General features: G+C 35.2%; 3 protein-coding genes across 7 annotated transcripts; 2 read left to right on the plus strand and 1 right to left on the minus strand.

The window, feature by feature from the left end:
• Positions 1-2,444, plus strand: LOC118744359 (the record flags this gene model as incomplete). Of its 3 annotated transcripts, none has more annotated exon segments than XM_036477312.1 (4): positions 1-259; positions 663-1,359; positions 1,430-1,514; positions 2,157-2,444. In XM_036477312.1, coding segments are annotated over 3 exon segments (807 nt in total). In that variant the 3' UTR covers positions 2,189-2,444.
• A 2,231-nt stretch (positions 2,445-4,675) lies between these two features.
• Positions 4,676-8,960, minus strand: LOC118744361 (protein lines). 3 transcript variants are annotated; one of them, XM_036477316.1, is made up of 2 exons: positions 8,659-8,960; positions 4,676-8,067 (listed from the first exon to the last, which is right to left on the minus strand). In XM_036477316.1, the coding sequence occupies exon 2, from the start codon at positions 7,986-7,988 to the stop codon at positions 4,734-4,736; it is 3,255 nt and encodes a 1,084-aa protein (XP_036333209.1). In that variant the 5' UTR covers positions 7,989-8,067; positions 8,659-8,960; the 3' UTR covers positions 4,676-4,733. The 3 variants fall into 3 exon arrangements, with proteins under 3 accessions (XP_036333209.1, XP_036333207.1, XP_036333208.1); XM_036477314.1 differs by having other exon boundaries at positions 4,676-8,588; XM_036477315.1 differs by having other exon boundaries at positions 4,676-8,588; positions 8,651-8,960.
• A 2,166-nt stretch (positions 8,961-11,126) lies between these two features.
• LOC118744362 (glucose-6-phosphate isomerase) lies at positions 11,127-20,832 on the plus strand. Its single transcript, XM_036477317.1, has 5 exons — positions 11,127-11,485; positions 18,584-19,166; positions 19,236-19,475; positions 19,552-20,083; positions 20,161-20,832. The coding sequence occupies exons 1-5, from the start codon at positions 11,352-11,354 to the stop codon at positions 20,346-20,348; spliced, it is 1,677 nt and encodes a 558-aa protein (XP_036333210.1). The 5' UTR covers positions 11,127-11,351; the 3' UTR covers positions 20,349-20,832.
• The last annotated feature ends 361 nt before the right edge of the window (positions 20,833-21,193 follow it).

Genomic DNA, 21,193 nt, shown 5'->3' on the forward strand with positions numbered 1-21,193 from the left:
TACATACCTACTAACGAAACAGTGTGAAAGCTCAATCGTTTAACCATTTATTAAATTAGTTGTTTTTAAAGTCAAATAACTCCAATAAACTCAGTTACTACATTAATTTAATTAAAATGTGATTTTTTTTTATCATAGTAATAAGAACTGAATAAAAACTGAACTGAAAATCTCCCTTGAATCATTAATATTGCAGAATTGAACTTATTGATTTTTCCAAGAGAACATCTTACAAGGCGGGTATTTGTAGTAAATATGCGTGTGTATCATTTACAAATCGTCGTTTAAAGTACAAAACCGCGTATCGTGATTCTGCAAAACCGCGTAACTGACATTGACTGCCAAAAATTGGATTTGCTCACACGAGCTCTTGGCTCAATCCTTATCCATTCGTCCTGAAATATACTAGGCAGACATGCAATTGCTTTATAAAAACGAGAACCAATTTAAAATATGAGTGTTTTTACGCTCTAGAAAATAATTTTTACAACTTCACATACGCGATTTTGCATTTTACTGATACGCGGTTTGGCATTTTGTTGATACGCGGTTTTGCACTTTAAACGACGAAATATGACTGTTCAACTAAGTTTTAAACTTTTTAGGTCCAAGTATAAAGTTGCTTAAAAATCTCGTTAATTTTTGAGTTTTTTTTTTTGTAGACGGATTATGCCCAATTCCGCGGACAATAAGGATATCAAATGCCATGCAAATGGGGAAGACGTCAGTGAAAAACTTTCGGAGCAGCTCGGACAACATGTTTCCGAACGAGTTAAACTGTTTGAGGCTCATCATCAAGCCCATCATCCAAAACCGCAACCACACAAGATAAACAACAACATACGCCATGTGGTACCAGTAGGCTTGATTATTGTGTTATTTACACTGTATCTGGCATTGCAATCCAAATACATAAGTAGGGGGCAAGAAGATAATAGGCACGACGATGCCAAAAGGCAAGAATTAGCAGCGCTGGAAGTGGCTAAACGTATCACAATATTAGAAAAGCTCTTGGAATACAAAGATCTTTGCACTGAGCTAGAAGTGTTTACAAAGGACATAGAAAGGGAACACCCTCCCGATGTATCTGTAGACATGATCAGCGGTGGTGAGAAGAACGATGAGTTAGAAAAAACTGATTCAAATACTGAAACTGTCGTAAAGAATAATAATGCGGATAAGGAAAATTATAAAAACAACCATAGTAATATCAATATTAAACCTAACAGCAACAATAAAAAGGGTCAACCAATGCCGAAGAAGACGAATACAGCAGAGCCCATCATTTATTTATTCGCATTAGTATTCATATATTTGCTTTTGAAAGCATTTTCAGACATAAATCAACACTATAAATCGGTAAGCGTATGATATATAGAGAATGAATCATTACCAGCTGAATACTGATACATATTTATTTGTTTTTCAGAAAAACAATGGGGACAAGCGACTACGACGTTGCTCATTGCAATCCTATGCTCAGACTCACAAACAAGATCGTCGTGCTTCTAAAGGTATAGCATACAACAAAAAAAAAAAAAATACGTTATTTCAAAAAGTTAAACTATTTATTAGAAGGTTTACATAGTAAGGGACTAAAATATGTAGAAGCTTAAAAGGATTTTTTGTGCGCATACATATCTACATATGCACACATGTATCCTTAAAATTAATTTGTATGCATAAGTATTCATATATGTACATATATGTATGTGTGTAATTGTTTTTTTTTGGCAAAAAACTATAGTTTTCCCTTCTTATGTTTGTATGTATGTTATTGTACACATCGCTAGCACTTAGTTAAAAGTTTTCGTATAATTTTGGCCTTACCGTGGCTGTGCCTATTTGGACTTAGCAAATTTGCCTTTCTTTAAATATAAACGAAAAAAAATAAAATAAAACAGCCACCTTAATCCTTATGTAAGCGATGTACTTTTATTTTCTCTATAACAACATATGACTTTTCACTATATGCTAACGATATGTATATACATGTGTATGTTTTTGTGACTTAATTCTCTTACTAGTTTAGTTTTTCATTATTTACTATTTTATTTATTTATTACTACTTGGATAAATGAATTCTAAATAACTCCTATCTGTATAAAATATGTTTTCCTTGCTATTCCTTTCATTTTCCTTTTTTCAAATTTCAGGCCTCCATCGTATTTTTACTCGTACTTACTGAACGACTCTAGCACTATTTTTGGCATTGCAAAATTTTTATAACGCAACTCCATGCTCCTTTTAAAATGTCTGCCTTTTTCTTATGAACTGCACAGAAAAACTTATATTCTTGCAACTGTGTACATCTGACTGTGAAAACAATTTAACTTTAATTAGTTGTATTCTTGTAATTATAATTTATAAATTTGTATGTATGTTTTAATATCTTTCAATGTATCATATCAATAAAAATGTCACTTTCTTTAACTGTAACTGAACATTTTTGCTGTTTATTTTGTTCATTCTCTAGAAACCGTTAAGGTAATGTAAATGTAAATTTAAACAACTTCAAAAAAACCGCCGATCTAAATAGTGGGGAGAAAACTATTGGCCTAAACTTTTACATTTCCAAATTTTACTTTAGATCGAAAAAAAATCCGAAATTCTAGCTAATTTGCGGAAAAATACTTCATTTGACGAACAGAATCGGTTAGCAAATATTCAATGCGGAGTTTCCGTCTTACCAAAACAGGGTAAGTTTGCAATATTTGTATCAATTGAAACAAACCATGCCTTTTAAATTTTTAGATCGTCAGAAGAACGCTTTGCCAATAATACCTGTTTCGAATATGGCGCGCCGGACTTCTTTGGCTGGCGTGCATGTTAGCACGAATGAAGTTGCTGATCACGGGCAGGATGCGCAAATTCACGAAGTCAAAAGACGCGTGCGCATGATAAATCGACACTAAGGTGTGATACGTTTCCTGGGCCTCCTGTTACTTGAGCTTGATGACAATGATTGAACGTTGACCCGAAATAGGCGTTGTTGCGACCTCTGTTTATTTGGTTATTTTTAATAATTTTCATTTAAAATATAATACAATCTATAACAGAAAACACATAATTAAAAGTTTCAAAGCTTGGAAAGATTTCAAAAAAAATTATCAAACCTTAAATATTTCAAAACTTTTAATATTAACGCATGATCTAAATCTATTTTTAACCGACTTCCAAAAAAGGAGGAGGTTATCAGTTCGTCGGAATCTTTTTTTTTTTTTTTTTTTTTTTTTTATGTATGTTACCGCATAACTTTGGACCACGTCAACCGATTTCGATAATTCTTTTGCATCGGAAAGATAGTGTCTCAGAGGTGATCCCATACTAATCTGGTTAAGATCCGATCAGTGGATCATGATATATATATATATATCTTTTTTTATATATGAGAGTTGAAGTCGGTTTTTTTTTGCTAAAAATTACTTGTTATGAACACCGCAGCGACTTGAAACTTGCACTTTATTAGACTACAAGTAATTTTAAGCAAAAAAAAAACCGACAAAAAAAATATATATACATATATCTATATATATTTCATGATCCAATGATCGGACCTAAACCAGTTTAGTATGGGACCACCTCTGAGACACTACCTTTCCGATGCAAAAAGATTTTCGAAATTGGTTTACGTGGTCCAAAGTTATGCGGTAACATACATAAACAAACAAAAAAAATATTCCGACGAACTGATAACCTCCTGCTTTTTTGGAAGTCGGTTAAAAATAGAATGGGCTACAAACTGCATCTGATTAAACATTTTGATGACAGTATTTCTAATTTGTGTAAGCTTTGAAACTTTTCTTAATGTGTTTTCTGTTATAGATTGAATTATATTTTAAATGAAAATTATTATAAATAAATAAATAAACATAAGTTGCAAACAAAATCATTTTCAATTTCGATTCTAATTAGATCGCAGGTGTACGTATGTAGGAACAAATGTGCATACATACATACGTAAAATTAAAATTTTTAAATAGTTCTATTGATGTACAGTATTATCAATTTCAATTACATATATCATATGCTTGTTACTTGCAAAATTATGACACTTCACCTTCTTTTTTTTTCTTTATTATGTAAAAACTTTAAAAATATTACAAGTTTAAATTGCTGGCCAGTATTTCGTCGTTTAAAAATGTTCTTGGTTACAAAACGATAAAACACTGCAGTTGTAAGAATAGTGTAGTTCCCATGGTAGGGCACTGCGCTACTCTCTAGATTTTTAAACAAATAATTCTTGTGTTTTGCACTCAAGTCTACTAAGTTAAATAATTTATAGCTATTTAATTTAATTATACATATATAAATAAAGTTGGATACACCTTTGAAGTGAATTATAAAATATGCATACAAATATATGTACGTACATATGTATAACTTAAACTAAAGCAACACCCACATTTTTGGAAATAAGATGTCATTATTTCTTATATGACTGTGAAAACAGTTTAACTTTATAGTTAAACTAAGCAAGATAGAAACAATCTTAAAAACTGTTACAATAAACTTTTAATATATATAATTACATAATTTAAAATGGTACAATAATATATTTCAGTTTTTAAGAGTACGTTTTAATTAAAAAATTTAATTTTTGTTTAGAAGAAATTTTCCATTTGTATCATCGCCATAAGAAAACAAACAAAATAAAAACCAATAAACAAATACATATGTGTACATTTTTTAATCTTTTTTTTTAATTTTTCAAGATAGTTCTAAGAAACATTTCACGTTAGGCTGCGATCGTTGCCCTCATAGAGGCTTTCACAACTTTCTAGCAACCGAAGCACCGGTGAAATATCGTAGGGATATAACTGGCGAGCTACTAACCGTGAGATGTGCAGGCGCAATCTTATCAAAACACTCATTGCTTCGTCGAGTATTGGTGCACCCATTCCAAACTCGTGGCAACTTCGTAAGAACATATCCCAATTCGCTCGTATATATTTTAAGAAACGAAGGAGATATAATAAGAAGCATGTCTCATTACTGACAAGCAGGTCGAGTAAAAGGTCTGAACTATTTGAAATCATTTTGAGGAACTCTAAAAATGTGTATACAGGATTTAACATAGACACTAGCTCGGGAAAGGCGTTATTGCGAAACGATATGCCAGCTGTAACGTCTAACGTACAGACCATTGCTTCGATTAAATGATCATCCTGATCATCGAACAGATGTATGAGCATTTTGCTAAAGTGACACTCAGGGTGGAATTCTAGTTTGTGCTTTATAAATGACTCTAGCCTCCGTAGTACATCACGTATGGAACGCTCGATCAGAACCATATCCTGATAGGCGTCGCAGTCATGCGAATCAATGGAAGAATCAGATGAATCGCTGCGTATTTCCTTAACTGTTACAGCGACAGATTTGAGCACAAGAAGCACCATTTTTTGTAGGATTGTTTTATCCATTTCTACGGTGTTAGAGTCTGATTCGGTGACGTCATTCGTAGCAATTACCGAGGAGTGCTGGCTTGCGGCAGAAGTTAGTGCACCTGTCGCACAGTTAGAACCATGGGTTTGTGTCGATGACACACGCATTTGTGCCAACAACGAAACCTGTGCGGCATTGTCCGTACATGCAACCGCAACTTGCTTAAAACCCAAAAAACTGACCATATTCTCTGGCTGATGCCGGGGAAGTGAGTCTAGGATGCGTGCCTCTTTCACATGCCGTACGATTCTTTGTGCCAAACGACACGTCTCCACTGGCAGCATATCCTGCAATGCAAGCGTTGATCCGTAACACAGAGCTTCGTTAAAAAGGCACAGAAGTTGCTTGTACACGGTGCATGAGAGCTGCTGTTGTTGTAAAAGTAGTTCAAACTTATCCAGTTGCGCATAAAACGGACGCGTTTCGACCACTGAAAGATTCGCCTTCACTGATATAATATTTTCCCACAATTGCAGGAAATTAAGAATGCAATGCTCGGCATGGTCTATATGCATATGGTTTACGATAAGAGCCGACATATTCCTCACTAGAGTTGGCCATTTACCTTCGAGTATTTTTATTGTTACACCTTTTAGATGTGAGGTGTCAAAACTCTCAGAGTCTGTGAGTGTTATGATATGACAACCTGGTGACAAAAGCGAACTAGCTAATGGGTCGGAGGACAACGGTTGCACGCCGTTAATATCCACATTCAGCTCAGCTGTATTGGGTGTATTCGAAAAGTGTGTTGCGATTGGATCAAACGGCGGCACACGAGAATTGTGATCCGCTAAGCTATTTCGGGGCATCGACTGTTCATTAAAGGAATGCGTATTATCACTTACGTAATGCAGTGTCGCGTTGACAGTCTCATATGGAATTGTCGGGAGATAATTCGTATTGTTTTGCATAGTATTGTCATGAGAAAAATGTTGACGATGGTGCAGGTGCATTGTCATTTGTGATATGTGTTGATGGTGTCTTCGCGCATGCGCTTGGACCATACTCTCTTCTAAGACATCATCATCTAAGTCATCCTCATACTCATCATCTTCGTCTTCGATTTCTTCATCATCCCCTTCTTCGTTATTAATTGCTTCATCAAGCGCACCACGAAATTGCAATGCAAAATAGTTCGTTTCCAATGTTGGCTGTTGCGGTTGGAAATGGAAAAACCTCTCGGTATCTAGGGCCTCACTTTCCCCAGTGCCACTGGTATTACTGAATGTACTATTTCTACACCGATCAGAAGCAAGACTATTACCACCTTGTGGGTCGATAATTTCGTCCTCAAGAGGATGCAAATCAACATCTTTCCACTCTACTATTCTTTTAATTATCTCCAAACTGAAATGTATTTTCTGCACCGCAGGCCCGTCGAGTCGTTCAAAATTGAAGAGGTTGTCAACCAGTTTCTTAAGCCAATTATCATCCAGCTCTTGTTTAGCGATCACTAGAAATGAAGCCAACACCCTTGCAGCCAAAAACTGTACGTACTCATTGCTGTAAGCGGCCAATACAATTATTTCGTCGATGAGATTATGATCGTTGCGTATAAGTACATCACACACGTCCATTATGCGTGCACAGATGAAGCCCTTCGAATTTTGCTTAAGATATATATCGAATAGGAGTTGCAAATTGGAAAGAAATTGTAAAAGTTTTTCCGTTGGCCACTCCGATAGATTTGCAATTCGCTTTTGACCATTCGCATCAATCGAATAATGCGACTGGAAGGGTTTGCGTAGAGTACGCTCGGAAACACCGCAAAGGCACTGATTATTGAGTGAAGCCTCGAACTCGCGCATGTCCTGAGAATGTGCTGCTGCCAGCATCGGTGCAGCCTCCGCCGGCCGTTCTTGTGGTTGTGACGTGTGCTCGGTTAACGATTTTGGGTCTTCATTGCACGTGCTTACCATGTTAGAGAGTAAATCTGGCATTAGTGTCAATCGATCAACTTCGTCAGTGTTGCTGAATGTTGAATCAGGGCCACTACTTTTTGCTTTCCTATTAATGTTTTGCGGTGATATATCGGGTTTTAAAAAAGTATTGCTAGAAGTTGTGCACCCTTTGACGTTCGCAATACCAGCCAAAAGTTGAGCATTCGTGGCTTGATCATTCAGCAAATGAGACAAGGATGTGGCTCGTGAACCTCCTGGCGTGGAAGTTGGAGAATTATTTGTAGAACTCGGTGTGGATATTGAATTGGCCGAAGATGAAAGCGAAGAGCAGCGTAACTGTTGCTGATTAATATTGCCTACTAATTTTCCGTTGACATTCGAAGATAGTAGGCTTACTCCACCAGTATGAATAATGTCCGGCGGAGGCGATACCGTTGAGGTCGCCGCCCCACCTCTTGAAGGCGATTTAACAACTTTAGCAGTCTTGTCTGCATTTGTTTTGATTTTTTCAATCTTTTGACGTTTAGTTTGTGGCTGTTCTGCATTGCTATTGCTGTTGCAGTTATTACTGTTCGCCGGTGTTGGTATGGAATTATTACTGGCAACACTTTGATCTGCTTTAATCGATGACGAGTTGGACATTATGTGGACGATAGGCAATACGGTCCCGATTTCTAGCGTAAGACATGCAATCCTTGTATACTCCGTTTAGTTCTTAAATCTGCAAAGCAATAAAAGATGTTTAATATATATGTACATACGATGATTTATACCAGTGATGGGCAGCGCAGGCAGATCTCCATAAGCGAGTGCAAAAGTGTTTCTGCCAGCGCTGCTTATGTCTGGTTTAAACAGATAAATGTAAAAAGGAGTAATATTTTACCAATAATTATGTGATAGATAACTTTCTAAATATGGTTGCAATTAACTTTTTTGTACAAAACACAGTTCTCAAAATTTAGAGAGTATACCTACAGTTCGCGCAATATGATTTTCTGAAATAATTCCAAATTTGTACATGAAACAGTTGTGCCTTGCTGTTGGACAAAAGATGCTACTGTGCTACGCATTTGCAAGGTTACGTATGCATTTCAGCAGCACATCAAATAACCACGCACGGTTTTGTTGTTGCAGAGTTGTTAGCTGTTGGCGGAGGCGTCGGTGCCTACCGTTTCGATTAGGCACACGCGGCGTAGTCAAAATATCCCATATTGTGTTATATTTTAACCTTTCGAAGCAAATCTTAAAAGCGACGTAATTTTAATTATAGTTATGGGCACATAGCACTTATTAATATAAGGTACCTATTTACCTTTTCCTATCTTCTTTCCGCTTTCTGCTTTTTAGCAGTGGAAATAGACGAGTGACAGTTTCCTGTTTCTTTCGTTTTTTCGCGAGATCGATGTCGATTTCTTCATATTATGCCCACTGTTGAGCATTTTCCGTCACGCATAACATATTTGACCATCTTGTAAAACATTAAATATTTGGTTTAAGATAATTTAAAGTCGTTTTTCAGCGATAAATCAATTTTTCTCCAATTATTTTGTGCTACTCGGTTTTGCTTTTTGTTGGAATTTGACTTCTTAATTACACACACCAATACACACTCGCTTGCAGTGCAACCAATATAACGACAGAACGAGCAAATCAACCAGTTGCTGCAAAACGTTTTAACGTGTGTTCATTTAACGTAATGTTCAACGTTAAGTAAAAATTGAAAAATTATTAATTATTTCTGGCTCGTATGAATAACAAATAAGCAATTACTTTTTCTTGAATTTTTAGTAAAAGTATAAAATTTTAAGAAAAAGCAATCGCTTAGTTTTTATTCATACGGCCCACTGTTTGGCTAACGAACAAACGTTAAAAATGGACGAACAGTAAGGAACAATCGACGAACTATCGATTGAAATTATGAACCATGTCTTTCGTTCATGGATTGAAATAAAAAATCTTAACATATATACTAAAGCCTGATATACAGTTCAAAGCGAGCGGGGGCGTGAGCTTTTTATTTTGACCAATATCTTAGTTATTACTCAACTTTTTGCTATAGTTGAGACATGAAAAATAGAGAATTAAAATATCTTTCAGCATTATAAATTAAAAACTAATTTAAAATGCATAATATGCCTTTTTTCGAGCTCACACTCAACTGTGTGCGTACGCAAAGCATTCGCATGTGATGAGCGTCCATGAGAATACAAATGGAATTCTTTGCCTTTGCGAACGTTCACGCTCACGCTCGCATTGAACTGTATATCAAGGTTAATGAAGCATGAACCAAAAATACAAGATCACGCAAGAACGCCACGTTGTATTTGTAACTGGTTTTGAGAAAAAAGTTTGCGAAAGCGGGTTCGTCAGCTGGGCATTTGTTTACATCACAAGCACCATTATTTTACACTTTTCTTTTACTAAAGAAAATGTAATTCAGCATGACAACACGGTGTAAATAATTTTAACGCATAATTTTACCTAAATTATCCGTTTAAACTAGCTGACAGTAATTTTAGTTAAATGTGGTTGTCGCAATTTTTATTGCTTTGTTTACTTTTCTTTCGTTTTCCAGCGAAACAAAATTGACTTATTTCACTCTCTTCGTTCGTTCATGCTAATGAAGTGAAGTGGGTCCGTAACCCATTGCGGTTGGCCATCTGGGACGTATTTCATAAAGCGACAGTGATAATTTTGTAACGACAGGCCTTTTCCATGTTGTCAGTGACAATTCGACAATTTGGTGGGGTTTTGTTTCATAAAAATAATTCTCACTAGCTGATAAATTCCATGGGAAATTCCATTGAAAAAGTGAAAAATTGCCATTGTCGAGGTTTAAAATTGTCGTTGACAAAATTATCGCTAGTCATATGAAATTTATATGTTAATCATATGTAATAATTGCATTTGCCTTATTTTAGTTTTAAGAAGTATTAGGCGTCTTCAACTAAAGAGATAAAGAGATATATTTCTTAAATTTATCAGTTTATCCGACCTCTTTCATGAACGCACCTTGGTAAATAATTGCATAAAACTGTTTATTATTTAACGTATATGGCTAGTTACGTTTCATTCTTACCTCGTAAATTTTACCTACCTGTCAACCTGTATGGGTTGAATTTTGTTGAAATTTATACATTTATAATCCAAAGTCGTCTGATAAAGTGATAAAATTTGGTTAAATAGATTTCCATACAAAGTTTGACAGTTCATTCATCACTTTATCAACTTTATCAACTTTTGATGAAGACCCCTATTTAAATTATTGAAAAGTAATGAAATGCGCAAAATTACCATATAAATACATTTACAAAACTGTCGAAAATGAAAATTTAAAAATTAACCACCTGTTTTTCGCCTTCTATGGGAATTTTTTACACGATTGAACAGTTATCACTTTTGATCCACTTGGATGAAACGGTCACACTGCACATATGAAGTAAATACTGACACATAGATGTCCCTGTCGAAACTTCTTTTGAGGATTACTAAAGTCGGTTGTGATAACCCTAACCCAGAAACACATTAAACTTAAGAAACAACATTAATAAAACAAACAGTGCTTAAGGAAAACTATGCGACATATTAGCAAATAGCTCTGTAATAAGCCCAATAAACTATATCCTATTCAATAGATAAATTTGTATATAACATTGGGTATATGAAAATAATGCTTATATCGGCGTTTAATCCGAAAGCGTAATCATAATACTAACGCAAAACTTAACCAAACATATGCCGGATTTGGGTTCTGGGCTTTAGTTTTTCATTCGACATTGACAAACCTGCGTAGACAGAAATTGAATTTGTTTCCATCTGCTCGTCGGTGTGAACGTTATTAAGTTGTAATAATTCAGATTTATCGTTTAATTTGCTTTATTAAACAAATAAATACCTGTCGCAGCCTAGCAGCAATATTCAACATTTAAATTACTTTTAAAATTTGCACCGCGAATCTGCATCTTTGTAAACGCTTGCCTACGAAATTTCAGTAAATTTGGAAAAATGGCAGGACCACTTCCATTGCTTTCTGAGGAACCGGCTTATCAAAAATTGCAACAATTTTATAATGCCCACGGCAAAGATATTAAGATAAAGGAACTTTTTGCTAGTGATACTAATCGCTTCAATAAGTATAGGTGAGTTGTCTTGGATTGTGGTTGGTTGAAAAATTGCAGAGAAAAAGTTTGTATAACATCATATGATGTGTATATCCTTGTGCATATCCATGTATACGTGTATCAAATCAATTTAAATTTGATTTCAAAACGTACCATCATCAGTGCCTGTTATGTATTCTTACATCGTATGTTTGTACATACATATGTACCTGCACATATTGTACATATACATATGTACATACATATATTGGAAGTATGTATTTTATACAAAACAACTAAAACTCAAAGTGCATATCTCAACCATAACTTAAGTTATAATACATAATTATGTACATGCGTATATAGGTTTATCTATACTTAATATATACATATATAGATATGAATGCATATGTATATCCCTACCTCCAAAAGCTCTTCTAGGGAGTTGAGTGACTGAACGACACGTCCTCAGTTGAGGGCACATTAGATATTAAGGTCGCTGTGCACACTTGTTTATTATCTATCTAACTACAGTATTCCCCGCTTGATTGTACTTCAAAAATTTTTGGTTAAATTAGCCGGGGAATCAATTAATCGATACTCGTTTAATTAAACAGTTCGTTCAATTACAGAAATTACGCTAAATTGGACAACCTAATCAATTAAAAGAAAATGCATGTGTGCATTTTAAGTCATTATTAAATGAAATAATATTTATATATTTTAAACTTTAAACGACAAAATATATAGGATAAAAACAATTTATATTTATCATTGTACATTTGTAAGTATGTACATATATTTGTCCTCAAATTTTTAGAGATAATTGTTATAAAAAAATAAAAAAAACGTAAAAAACATTTAACCGGGGAAAACTGAAAGTATATCTTTTTTTTTAACAATAAGGTAATTAAAATAAGAGGGGAGACCATGTACATGCATATGCGTACATCATTTCAGTACTTCAGTCTGCATCGTAATTCAGTTTGCTTCACTGTGAAATTTACTTCAAATATGTAAACTACTCATACTCTAACAAAAAGGGTATGGAAGGAAGAGAAGTGAAGATATTGAGCGCTGTATACATAAAAAAAGTACTCAAACAAATTATGTTCCGAAAAAAGAGGAACATTAATCAGCAGTACCATGCTGTTAAACTTCCACAAAAAAGATGTTCCTTTACAAGTATTTTTTGAGTATTTTTCGAAGTTTTCGTTTAATGCTACATAATAGTTGCGTTCGATAACAAAATTAGCCAACAATCAAAATCAAGAGAGTAAGCGAAAATTCTCTCCCAAAGAGATGAAAAAGCAAAAAAGTAAACGAACAGGAAATTAGCCATTGTTTATGTTTTATTTGTAAACAAACTGAAATTCATATTGCCTCGATGGAAGAAAAAAGGAAAGTGAACGTTCAATGTTCGCCAGGAACATTTCTAGAAGTAAAAACTAGTTGGCGCTATCATAAAGTCACATAGCAGGCAGCCAAAAAGCATATAAATACCAAAACTCGAAAAATGCAATTTTGTTTGTTTACAAAAATTGCAACCATATGTTTTGTGATCATATATTTTCGTGTTGGATAATTTTTGCTTACTAAAATTTTGCCAGTACAAAATGAACGCTTCTCTTGCATCAAAAAGAACGCTTGCTCTCTCAATTTTTGTGTGTTGGATAATTTTTTGTCGTTATCGAACGCCATCCAGTAAAAATTTGGAAAAACTACTACAAACTTTTGACTTGTCGAACGCAACTAATTAATCAGCCTCATTGCGTAAGTCGTAAATTAGGCTAAATTGTACGACTCGACAACAGTAGCATTGTCTATTGTCGTACTGAAATAAGTAAACGACCAAAATCGTCGAAAACTATACAGTGCTGCCAAGTTTTTCCGTTTTAATACACTAGTCGAGTGGAAATTTTAGGCAATGACATGAACTTTTCGATACGATTCGACTCTCGAAAAACGACTTGCATTCGACACGACTCTCGCAATGAGGGTGAATATTAGAGCTGACTTATGTTAAATAACAAACATGGAGGAACAATGTAGGGCGCTCCGAATATTTAGCCAACAGCATATTTTTATAAAGAAAGTGACTCATTTTATACAAATGACCAATTTTTAATTTTACAATACGATATTTTCATTTCCTAATACCAGGCGCTCTTACATATAAAGTAGCAACCCAGTAGTGAAAATGGTCACCAGTGACATCGTCATTAATGAGGAAGACTTATAACAGACAATAGGAGTGTACTCGTACGCCCAACTATCTAAAGTTTTAGAAAACTTTTACTGGTTTTGCGTTCTCGTACCCAAAAAACTTGCAAAGTAGGGGAAATTGAGAGAGCAAAATGTGAAAGAGAGCTGCAAATTTCTGCTGGAAAAATTTTTCCCAGCTAAAACTTGCAAGTAAGAAAAGCAGCTGATCACAAACACATGTTTGTAAATAAACAAAAGAGAATATGGCCTTTTTGAGTTATTTATTGCAAATTTTATTATCAATGCAGGTATACAGCTAAAAAGTGCGTAAATTTAATAAGCACAACCTTTGTTGAGTTTATTTTTCGTTAATTTGCTATTAATCTCCAGTTTGTTTACTTTAGTGCGTGCTGACTATGGTTGCCGTATGGCATTTTTCGTTTGGACCATAATTTACCTTTAAATATACCAAAATAGATTTAAATGAAGCATGCTGAAATGTTTTTTTTTGCTGAAGTTTTCGGTTTTGGTAGGTTGATTGTTGAAATGAAAATTTTATAGTTTTAAACCTATTCTATTACATTTTTTTGGATCAATGATGGGTGTTTGGAGGAGATACTCTCGTTTTTAATGCGTCGCCATGTGATATCACAAATAATTATGAGAAAAATAACTTATTCATTCCGATATAATTAATTTGTATTTTAAAAAGGTTTTTCTTATCGAAAACTATTCAATTGTATAAAATTCCAAATCGGGGGAAAATGTACCAAACAGAAAGTAAATTGCCAAATTAATCACCAGTGGCAACTGTGCAAGTGATCAGCTGTTTCGAAGGTTGCCAGTTTTTGCAAATTTTGCGTTCTCGTACTTCTGTTGCTGTTTCGTCTCTTTGAGAGCGAATGCTGCTAAATTCTCAGAACTTTTGCTGCTGGAGAATTTTGTCCTATCAATACGAGTAAGTACACACCTAATGTCTTGCAGCGGTCGCTTATAAAAAGTCATTGTAAGACACTGTCGCTTGAATGTCATTAATGATCACTGCATGACCAAGTCATGCAGATTACATCAACGACGAGCCTGGTATTGGGAAATGAAAATATCGACGTGACAATGAAAACTGGTCATAAAGAGAGGTCGCTGGTTGGACACACATTTTTGGTAATTTAAAAAATTTACATAATACATATGTACATATGTATGTACATAAATCATCGATTAAATGATGAAAGTTGCTACCATTCGATGGTTGTTATGTATGAACGTATGTATGTATATATGTAAGATTCGAACTTTTTTGCAAACGTTGAAGCGTCTGGCGAGAAATGTTGGCGTCGGCGCTTTTTAAATATAAAACAATATTTTAAGTATATATATACTTGGAATAAAACGAAAATGTATGTCTTTCCTTAACATTATGTTAAATGCTAACATTTTAAAAGAAAAAACTTCATACATAAGTATTCCAATACTTCCTATGAAGTTTTCAAATACAGTGTTTTATTTAGCAGAGCGCTGTTGAGTAACATTGCTTAGTACCTCAAATTTATGATTTTCTCTGTTTTAACCTTAAGGTACCTTACCATTAATGGCAATTATAATAGGGAGGTTCTAGTTTTTTAAACTATAATTTTATTGTTCCTATCTTTTTATGTAAGTACTCTAAAATTTATGTTCCATTCACTCATGTACACATGTGAAGAGTATTTCGGCAGGTATATTTGCAGTCCTTTAGTACTACATGAATAAACATTTTGTCAATATAAAATAATTAAAAACCGACTTTAAAATTAATAACTCAAATAACTTTTTACCAATTTGGGTGGGCCGAACTAATATGATGTGTAATAATTAGAAACAATTTGTTTTTACAAGTTTTAACAATTCATTTTTTTCTTTATTACATTTAATTAATTTTCTTTTTCAGTACTTCAGTAAATATTCGCAACATCCCTGGTACATATGTACATATTTTCAGACATACCGAGTGTACATATGTATGTATGTATGAATGTTTACGCAAGTGATTTTTTAGCCGCATAATTTGCAAGCGCGAGTAAAATTGATAACGCTAAATTTAGTGAGCGTTTGGTACCGCCGATGTGGTTATGCTTTTTACGTTCATGTTCACGTGTACCATCTGAGAGGTCATTCAATTAAGGCTTTTAACATAAAAGTTAAACTGTTGTCAGGCAGATGTACACAGTTGCCGTTATACAAGAAATAGTGACATCTTATTTTTTAAAATTTTCGTGTTTTTCGCGTTGATTGATGATACATTCTCCCAGGTAGAGAATGTTTTTCCCAGCATTGACGTCTCGATTCCAACAGGTAACGCATTTTGGGCAAAATTGGTACCTGGGGGGCGATTTGGCCGTCAGGTTGACGCTAAAACATTTTGCGCAAAGTTTGGTTGTTCTGAATTCATTAACCATCAAAATATCTGCATGCCGTTGTTTTAAACTTAATTTTTGACTTTTTGGAGACCCATTGAGACTTTAGATGCGTAAAAATCTTACGAAGCTTGTAAGTATGTAGGTAACGGTATTTTTAGGTGGGACATATCTGTCCCAGCAGTATTTTGGGATGGGACATATTTGTCCCAACAGAGTTTAAACCACACAAAAACAAAAACAACAAAAACTTGTTTGGCAATAACGTATACTTTGCTGAAGCGAAACAATTTATACAGAATGGTAATCTACAGGCACGGCAAACAATTTTTGTTCTTTTCTCCACTTTTCGTTTGGTGCATGTGACGCATCGACGTCTTTTAGATTCCTCTTTGGGCAAATGATCTCCTACATTTCGCATGGTATTGTACATACGGTAGATTCCTTTCCTATTTCAATAAGCGACTCAGCAATTTCAACAAGCACTGTTAGAAAGGGACGTTTCCTTCTATTCAGCTCCGACTGTATAACCCAAGTGTTAACAGCAGCCATCATCATGCCACGATAAAAAACTTTTTCACCATTTGTTTGATTTTCTGTTTATATCATACAATCCCGACATTTGGTTTGCTAGGTCCACACCGCCCATTATAGCGCGGTACGTTTTTACGATCTCAGGGTATGAAAATTCTCCCTCAGTGCCGCCTTTCATTTTGCGTTTAACAGTGCTCATTTCCGGGTTGTGACAGTTACTGAGCAGCATAATTTCTTTGACGTCCTGCCACTTCACCGCAATGGTACCTGCAATCACGCAAGTAACGAATATAAAAATAAATTAAAAGTAATTGAATATGATTTAGTACCTGCCAAATTGACTTTGAAAATGGATTCGCCTCGCTGCAACTTCTCAGGCATTTTCAAGATATTCTTCCGATTGGACATGCATGTTCCCAGAGCTGGATATTGTATGTTGTTAATGAGATGCACAGAGGGGAAGAAACGATCAAAGCAAAGTGTCACGTCGGGGTTCGAAATCGTTGCTGCAAGATCATTCACAACTCGTTCGCCGAGTGTTCCTTCAAGTCCAGATCCTTCATTTCCACTGTAAATATTAATGTCATAGGTGTATCCACCCAGAGAATCGCAGCGAAGCCACATTTGCGACAAACTTTGATTTTTTTTTTCAATCGATTTATGAAGTCACCTATATAATAGGTTTTTCCTGCATCTCTAGGCTTTTCAACAGGAGCGAAAAATAGCTTAGACATTATCTGTTCAAAACGATCACGTGATATGGCTGATTTTATAGATTCGTTGCTCAATGAATAATGATTCGACCAGTAGTCCTTTATAGATGGCACGTGGTTATAGGACATGATAAACATGCATCCAAGTATTATATCGATTTCGCCGGAGTTGGTTTGAAGAAGTTTTTTTTCCGCTTTGTCCCGATAGAGGTAGTTTCCTGAGTCTATTGTTGGTGCACTGGGCGATGTACAAAGGCATGCTTCTTGGGAATAATTTGCGAAAATTTTCACAGGGTGTTGAGTGACGTGCAATATTTTCTGATTTTTCACTGATCTCATCGTCGTCTTCTTGAAGTAATGCACTTATTTCTTCGCTATCCAATTTGGTAATTTTTTCAGTCTACAACATCGCAAAAGGAAAAAAATAACTGTATGGCAAATGGTGTACAACGTACTGCTGGTTCATATACATATGTCCCACTATAAAACCCGGTTGGGAAACATACGTTCCAAGATTTATTTTCTTCGACTATTTTTTACAAAACACTTTTCAAAATATATTTTTATACTTACCGCTATATGTACAGAATTTTGTTATCAAAATATCACCACCACTTTGAAATATGCGTATTCTTTTTTAAAAATTAAGCGTAAATTTTATCCGACGGCAATCTCTGCTCTCAACTAACTGAACAAAACAAAACACGAGCGAAGTTGTATGTAACGTGGATAACGGTAGATTGCAAACATTGTTCCTAGCTACTGACTGGGACATTTTGGTTGAGTTTACAATACAAATTGCGATTTTCAGAGTCAAATGAACATTCCGTGGGACACCAGTGTCCCTGCAGTAGCGAAAGGGCGATTGTTAAAATATAAATCATATTTTAATAAGAAATCAACCAGGAACGTCTAGCATGAAAAATCTTTCCATAAGTATTCATATATGTATGTAATTGTTCATATTTTCGCAAAAAACTAGGTTTTCCTTCTTATGTTTGTATGCATGTTATTGTACACATCGCTAGCTAATAGTGAAAAGTCCTTTTGTAAGCGATGTACTTTTATTTTCTCTATAACAACATATGACTTTTCACTATATGCTAACGATATTTCGGCTTTTAAATTTTCTACTAAAGACATATATACATATACTATATACATATAGATGTACATATGTACATACATATTAGATATACATATTTGTACATTAATAGTCTATTATTAAAACAATTAAAAATATGATTCAATAAAAATTTCCTTTCATAATTTGTTATATTTGGATTATTTAGTCTGCGTTTGAAGACACCCAATGATGGCGAGATATTGATTGACTATTCAAAAAATCGCATTACAGAGGACGTGTGGCCTTTGTTATTTGACTTGGCAAAATCACGTAAGGTAACGCAAGCGCGCGACGCCATGTTCTCTGGAGAGCCCATTAATATTACAGAAAATCGAGCCGTACTCCATGTTGCACTACGAAATCGCGGAAATGAACCAATCCTTGTCGATGGTAATGATGTAATGCCGTTAGTGCGGGCTGAATTATCCCACATGAAGGAGTTCACCAATCAAGTTATCTCAGGCGTCTGGCGGGGCTGTACCGGCAAGCAAATCACCGATGTGGTTAACATTGGCATTGGCGGCTCCGATTTGGGACCTTTGATGGTAACTGAAGCACTCAAGCCCTATTGCAAGGGCTTGCACTCCCATTTCGTTTCAAATATTGACGGAACACATATGGCAGAGGTACTAAAACGGGTTAACTATGAGACAACGCTTTTTATTGTTGCCTCGAAAACATTCACGACGCAAGAGACCATAACTAATGCCACATCGGCAAAGACCTGGTTGCTAGAGCAAGCAAAAGATGTATGTTTCGATCAATATATTTATTTTTTTATATATTTACTAAATTTTAACCACGAACCTTCAAATTAGTCTGCTGCTGTGGCTAAGCATTTCGTCGCCTTGTCGACAAATAAGGAGAAGGTGACTGCATTCGGCATTGACAGTAAGAACATGTTTGGCTTTTGGGATTGGGTTGGTGGGCGCTACTCACTTTGGTCTGCCATTGGCTTATCCATATGCCTATCAATCGGATTTGAAAACTTCGAGCATTTGCTTGAGGGAGCCCACTTTATGGATAACCACTTTAGAACTGCGCCATTGGAGCAGAACGTTAGTTAAAAATCTACATATGTTTTTAAGTAGTAAAAAATGTGGTCCAATTTCGCTGTTATCATGTCTTTTTTAGGCACCGGTGATATTAGCACTTTTAGGTATTTGGTATTCGAACTTCTTCAATGCAGAGACACATGCTCTACTTCCTTACGATCAGTATTTGCATCGTTTCGCCGCCTATTTCCAGCAGGGTGATATGGAGAGCAATGGAAAGTTCGTAACTAAAACCGGCTCCAAGGTAGTTAACTACAACACCGGTCCAATCGTGTGGGGTGAGCCCGGCACCAATGGTCAACATGCCTTTTACCAACTGATTCATCAGGGTACTAGATTGATTCCTTGCGATTTTATTGCACCAGCACAAACACATAACCCCATCGCTGGCGGAGCACACCATAAAATTCTTTTGGCCAACTTCTTGGCGCAGACAGAGGCGTTGATGCAAGGAAAAACTACCGCCCAAGCGCGCTTGGAACTGGAGCAGGCAGGTTTGTCCGGTGTGAAGCTGGAGGCGCTGTTACCTCATAAGACATTTACTGGCAATCGCCCCACTAATTCAATTGTGGTGAAGAAAGTCACACCATTCACATTAGGCACCCTGATTGGTAATTAAAAAAAAAAAAACATATTTGCTTTTATGTACATACATATGTATAATCTAAAAACTTATTGTGTTTTACAGCTTTGTATGAACATAAAATCTTTACACAAGGCATAATCTGGGATATAAATTCTTTCGACCAATGGGGTGTCGAATTAGGCAAACAGTTAGCCAAGGCAATTGAACCAGAATTAGCAACAGCGGATGAAGTTACTACACACGATGCATCAACTAATGGACTTATCAACTTTCTCAAAGCGAACTGGTAAACAACTCCTAATATTGCCCTTACCGTACTCTAGCCGCCGAGGACAATTTGGGAGAAAGTAGTTTTCAAAAACGCAAAAATCATTAAAAAAAAAAAGGTATAATGAGGAAATCCGTTCACAAAAATGAAGTAGGATTGTAGCTGATGCACTACAGGCTTTATATACATATAATTTCCAAGAGTTTGCTTAACCGTATTAGAAACATTCACACTATAAATGGTAGTTTTAAAGCTTATACTTGTGAATGCAAATTGTTGTTTAGTTTTCAGATTTATTGAAGGGGAAAATTAAAATCAATTTAGTAATGAAAATCGGAAATGTTAAAGATACATATTTGTCTACTTCCTAGGGGAGTTATACATACATATTAAGTTTTGTTTAGGATATCACTGATGTGGGACAATTGTTGAAAATTAATAGAGCTTAGTCACTTTCCTCAATTCGGTATGTTAAAAGAAAAATAAATTTGATGTTAGAAAGTTAATCTGTTTTCACTGTCAGAAGAAATAATGGCTTCTTATTTGCAAAAATTGTGATATTAGAATGTCTGCTTTTCGTTGTCTTAAAGCTGCAATTAGACGATTGAGTACACGCCTATATCCTTTTATTGGTGAGTTCGCAGCAAACTCTGTTGATCCGATGCATATGAACTTATTCTCTTTGCTTGGTACGAGTGTTTTAGCAATTTGCAACATGCTCTTTGCTCAATTTCAGCCGAGCCACATTTTTTTAAGAGAAAATTTTTGCTTTTCTTCTTGTATCTCAAGCTGAAGCTGACAATATTCTCCAAAGTTTGAGGAATTTGCAGACAATTGTGAATTTATGGTGAAATCTTTCGTATATTC

Source organism: Rhagoletis pomonella, unplaced genomic scaffold (assembly GCF_013731165.1).
Source record: "Rhagoletis pomonella isolate Grant_MI unplaced genomic scaffold, Rhpom_1.0 Rhpom_scaffold_00008, whole genome shotgun sequence".
Taxonomy (NCBI): Eukaryota; Metazoa; Arthropoda; class Insecta; order Diptera; family Tephritidae; genus Rhagoletis; species Rhagoletis pomonella.

Bases quoted from the DNA above. Each gene is read 5' to 3' on its own strand.
- LOC118744361 (XM_036477316.1), bottom strand. From the start codon at position 7,988: ATGTCCAACTCGTCATCGATTAAAGCAGATCAAAGTGTTGCCAGTAAT.
- LOC118744362 (XM_036477317.1), top strand. From the start codon at position 11,352: ATGGCAGGACCACTTCCATTGCTTTCTGAGGAACCGGCTTATCAAAAA. The intron at 11,486-18,583 runs GTGAGTTGTCTT...TGGATTATTTAG, and splicing joins AATCGCTTCAATAAGTATAG to TCTGCGTTTGAAGACACCCA. The intron at 19,476-19,551 runs GTTAGTTAAAAA...TGTCTTTTTTAG, and splicing joins CTGCGCCATTGGAGCAGAAC to GCACCGGTGATATTAGCACT.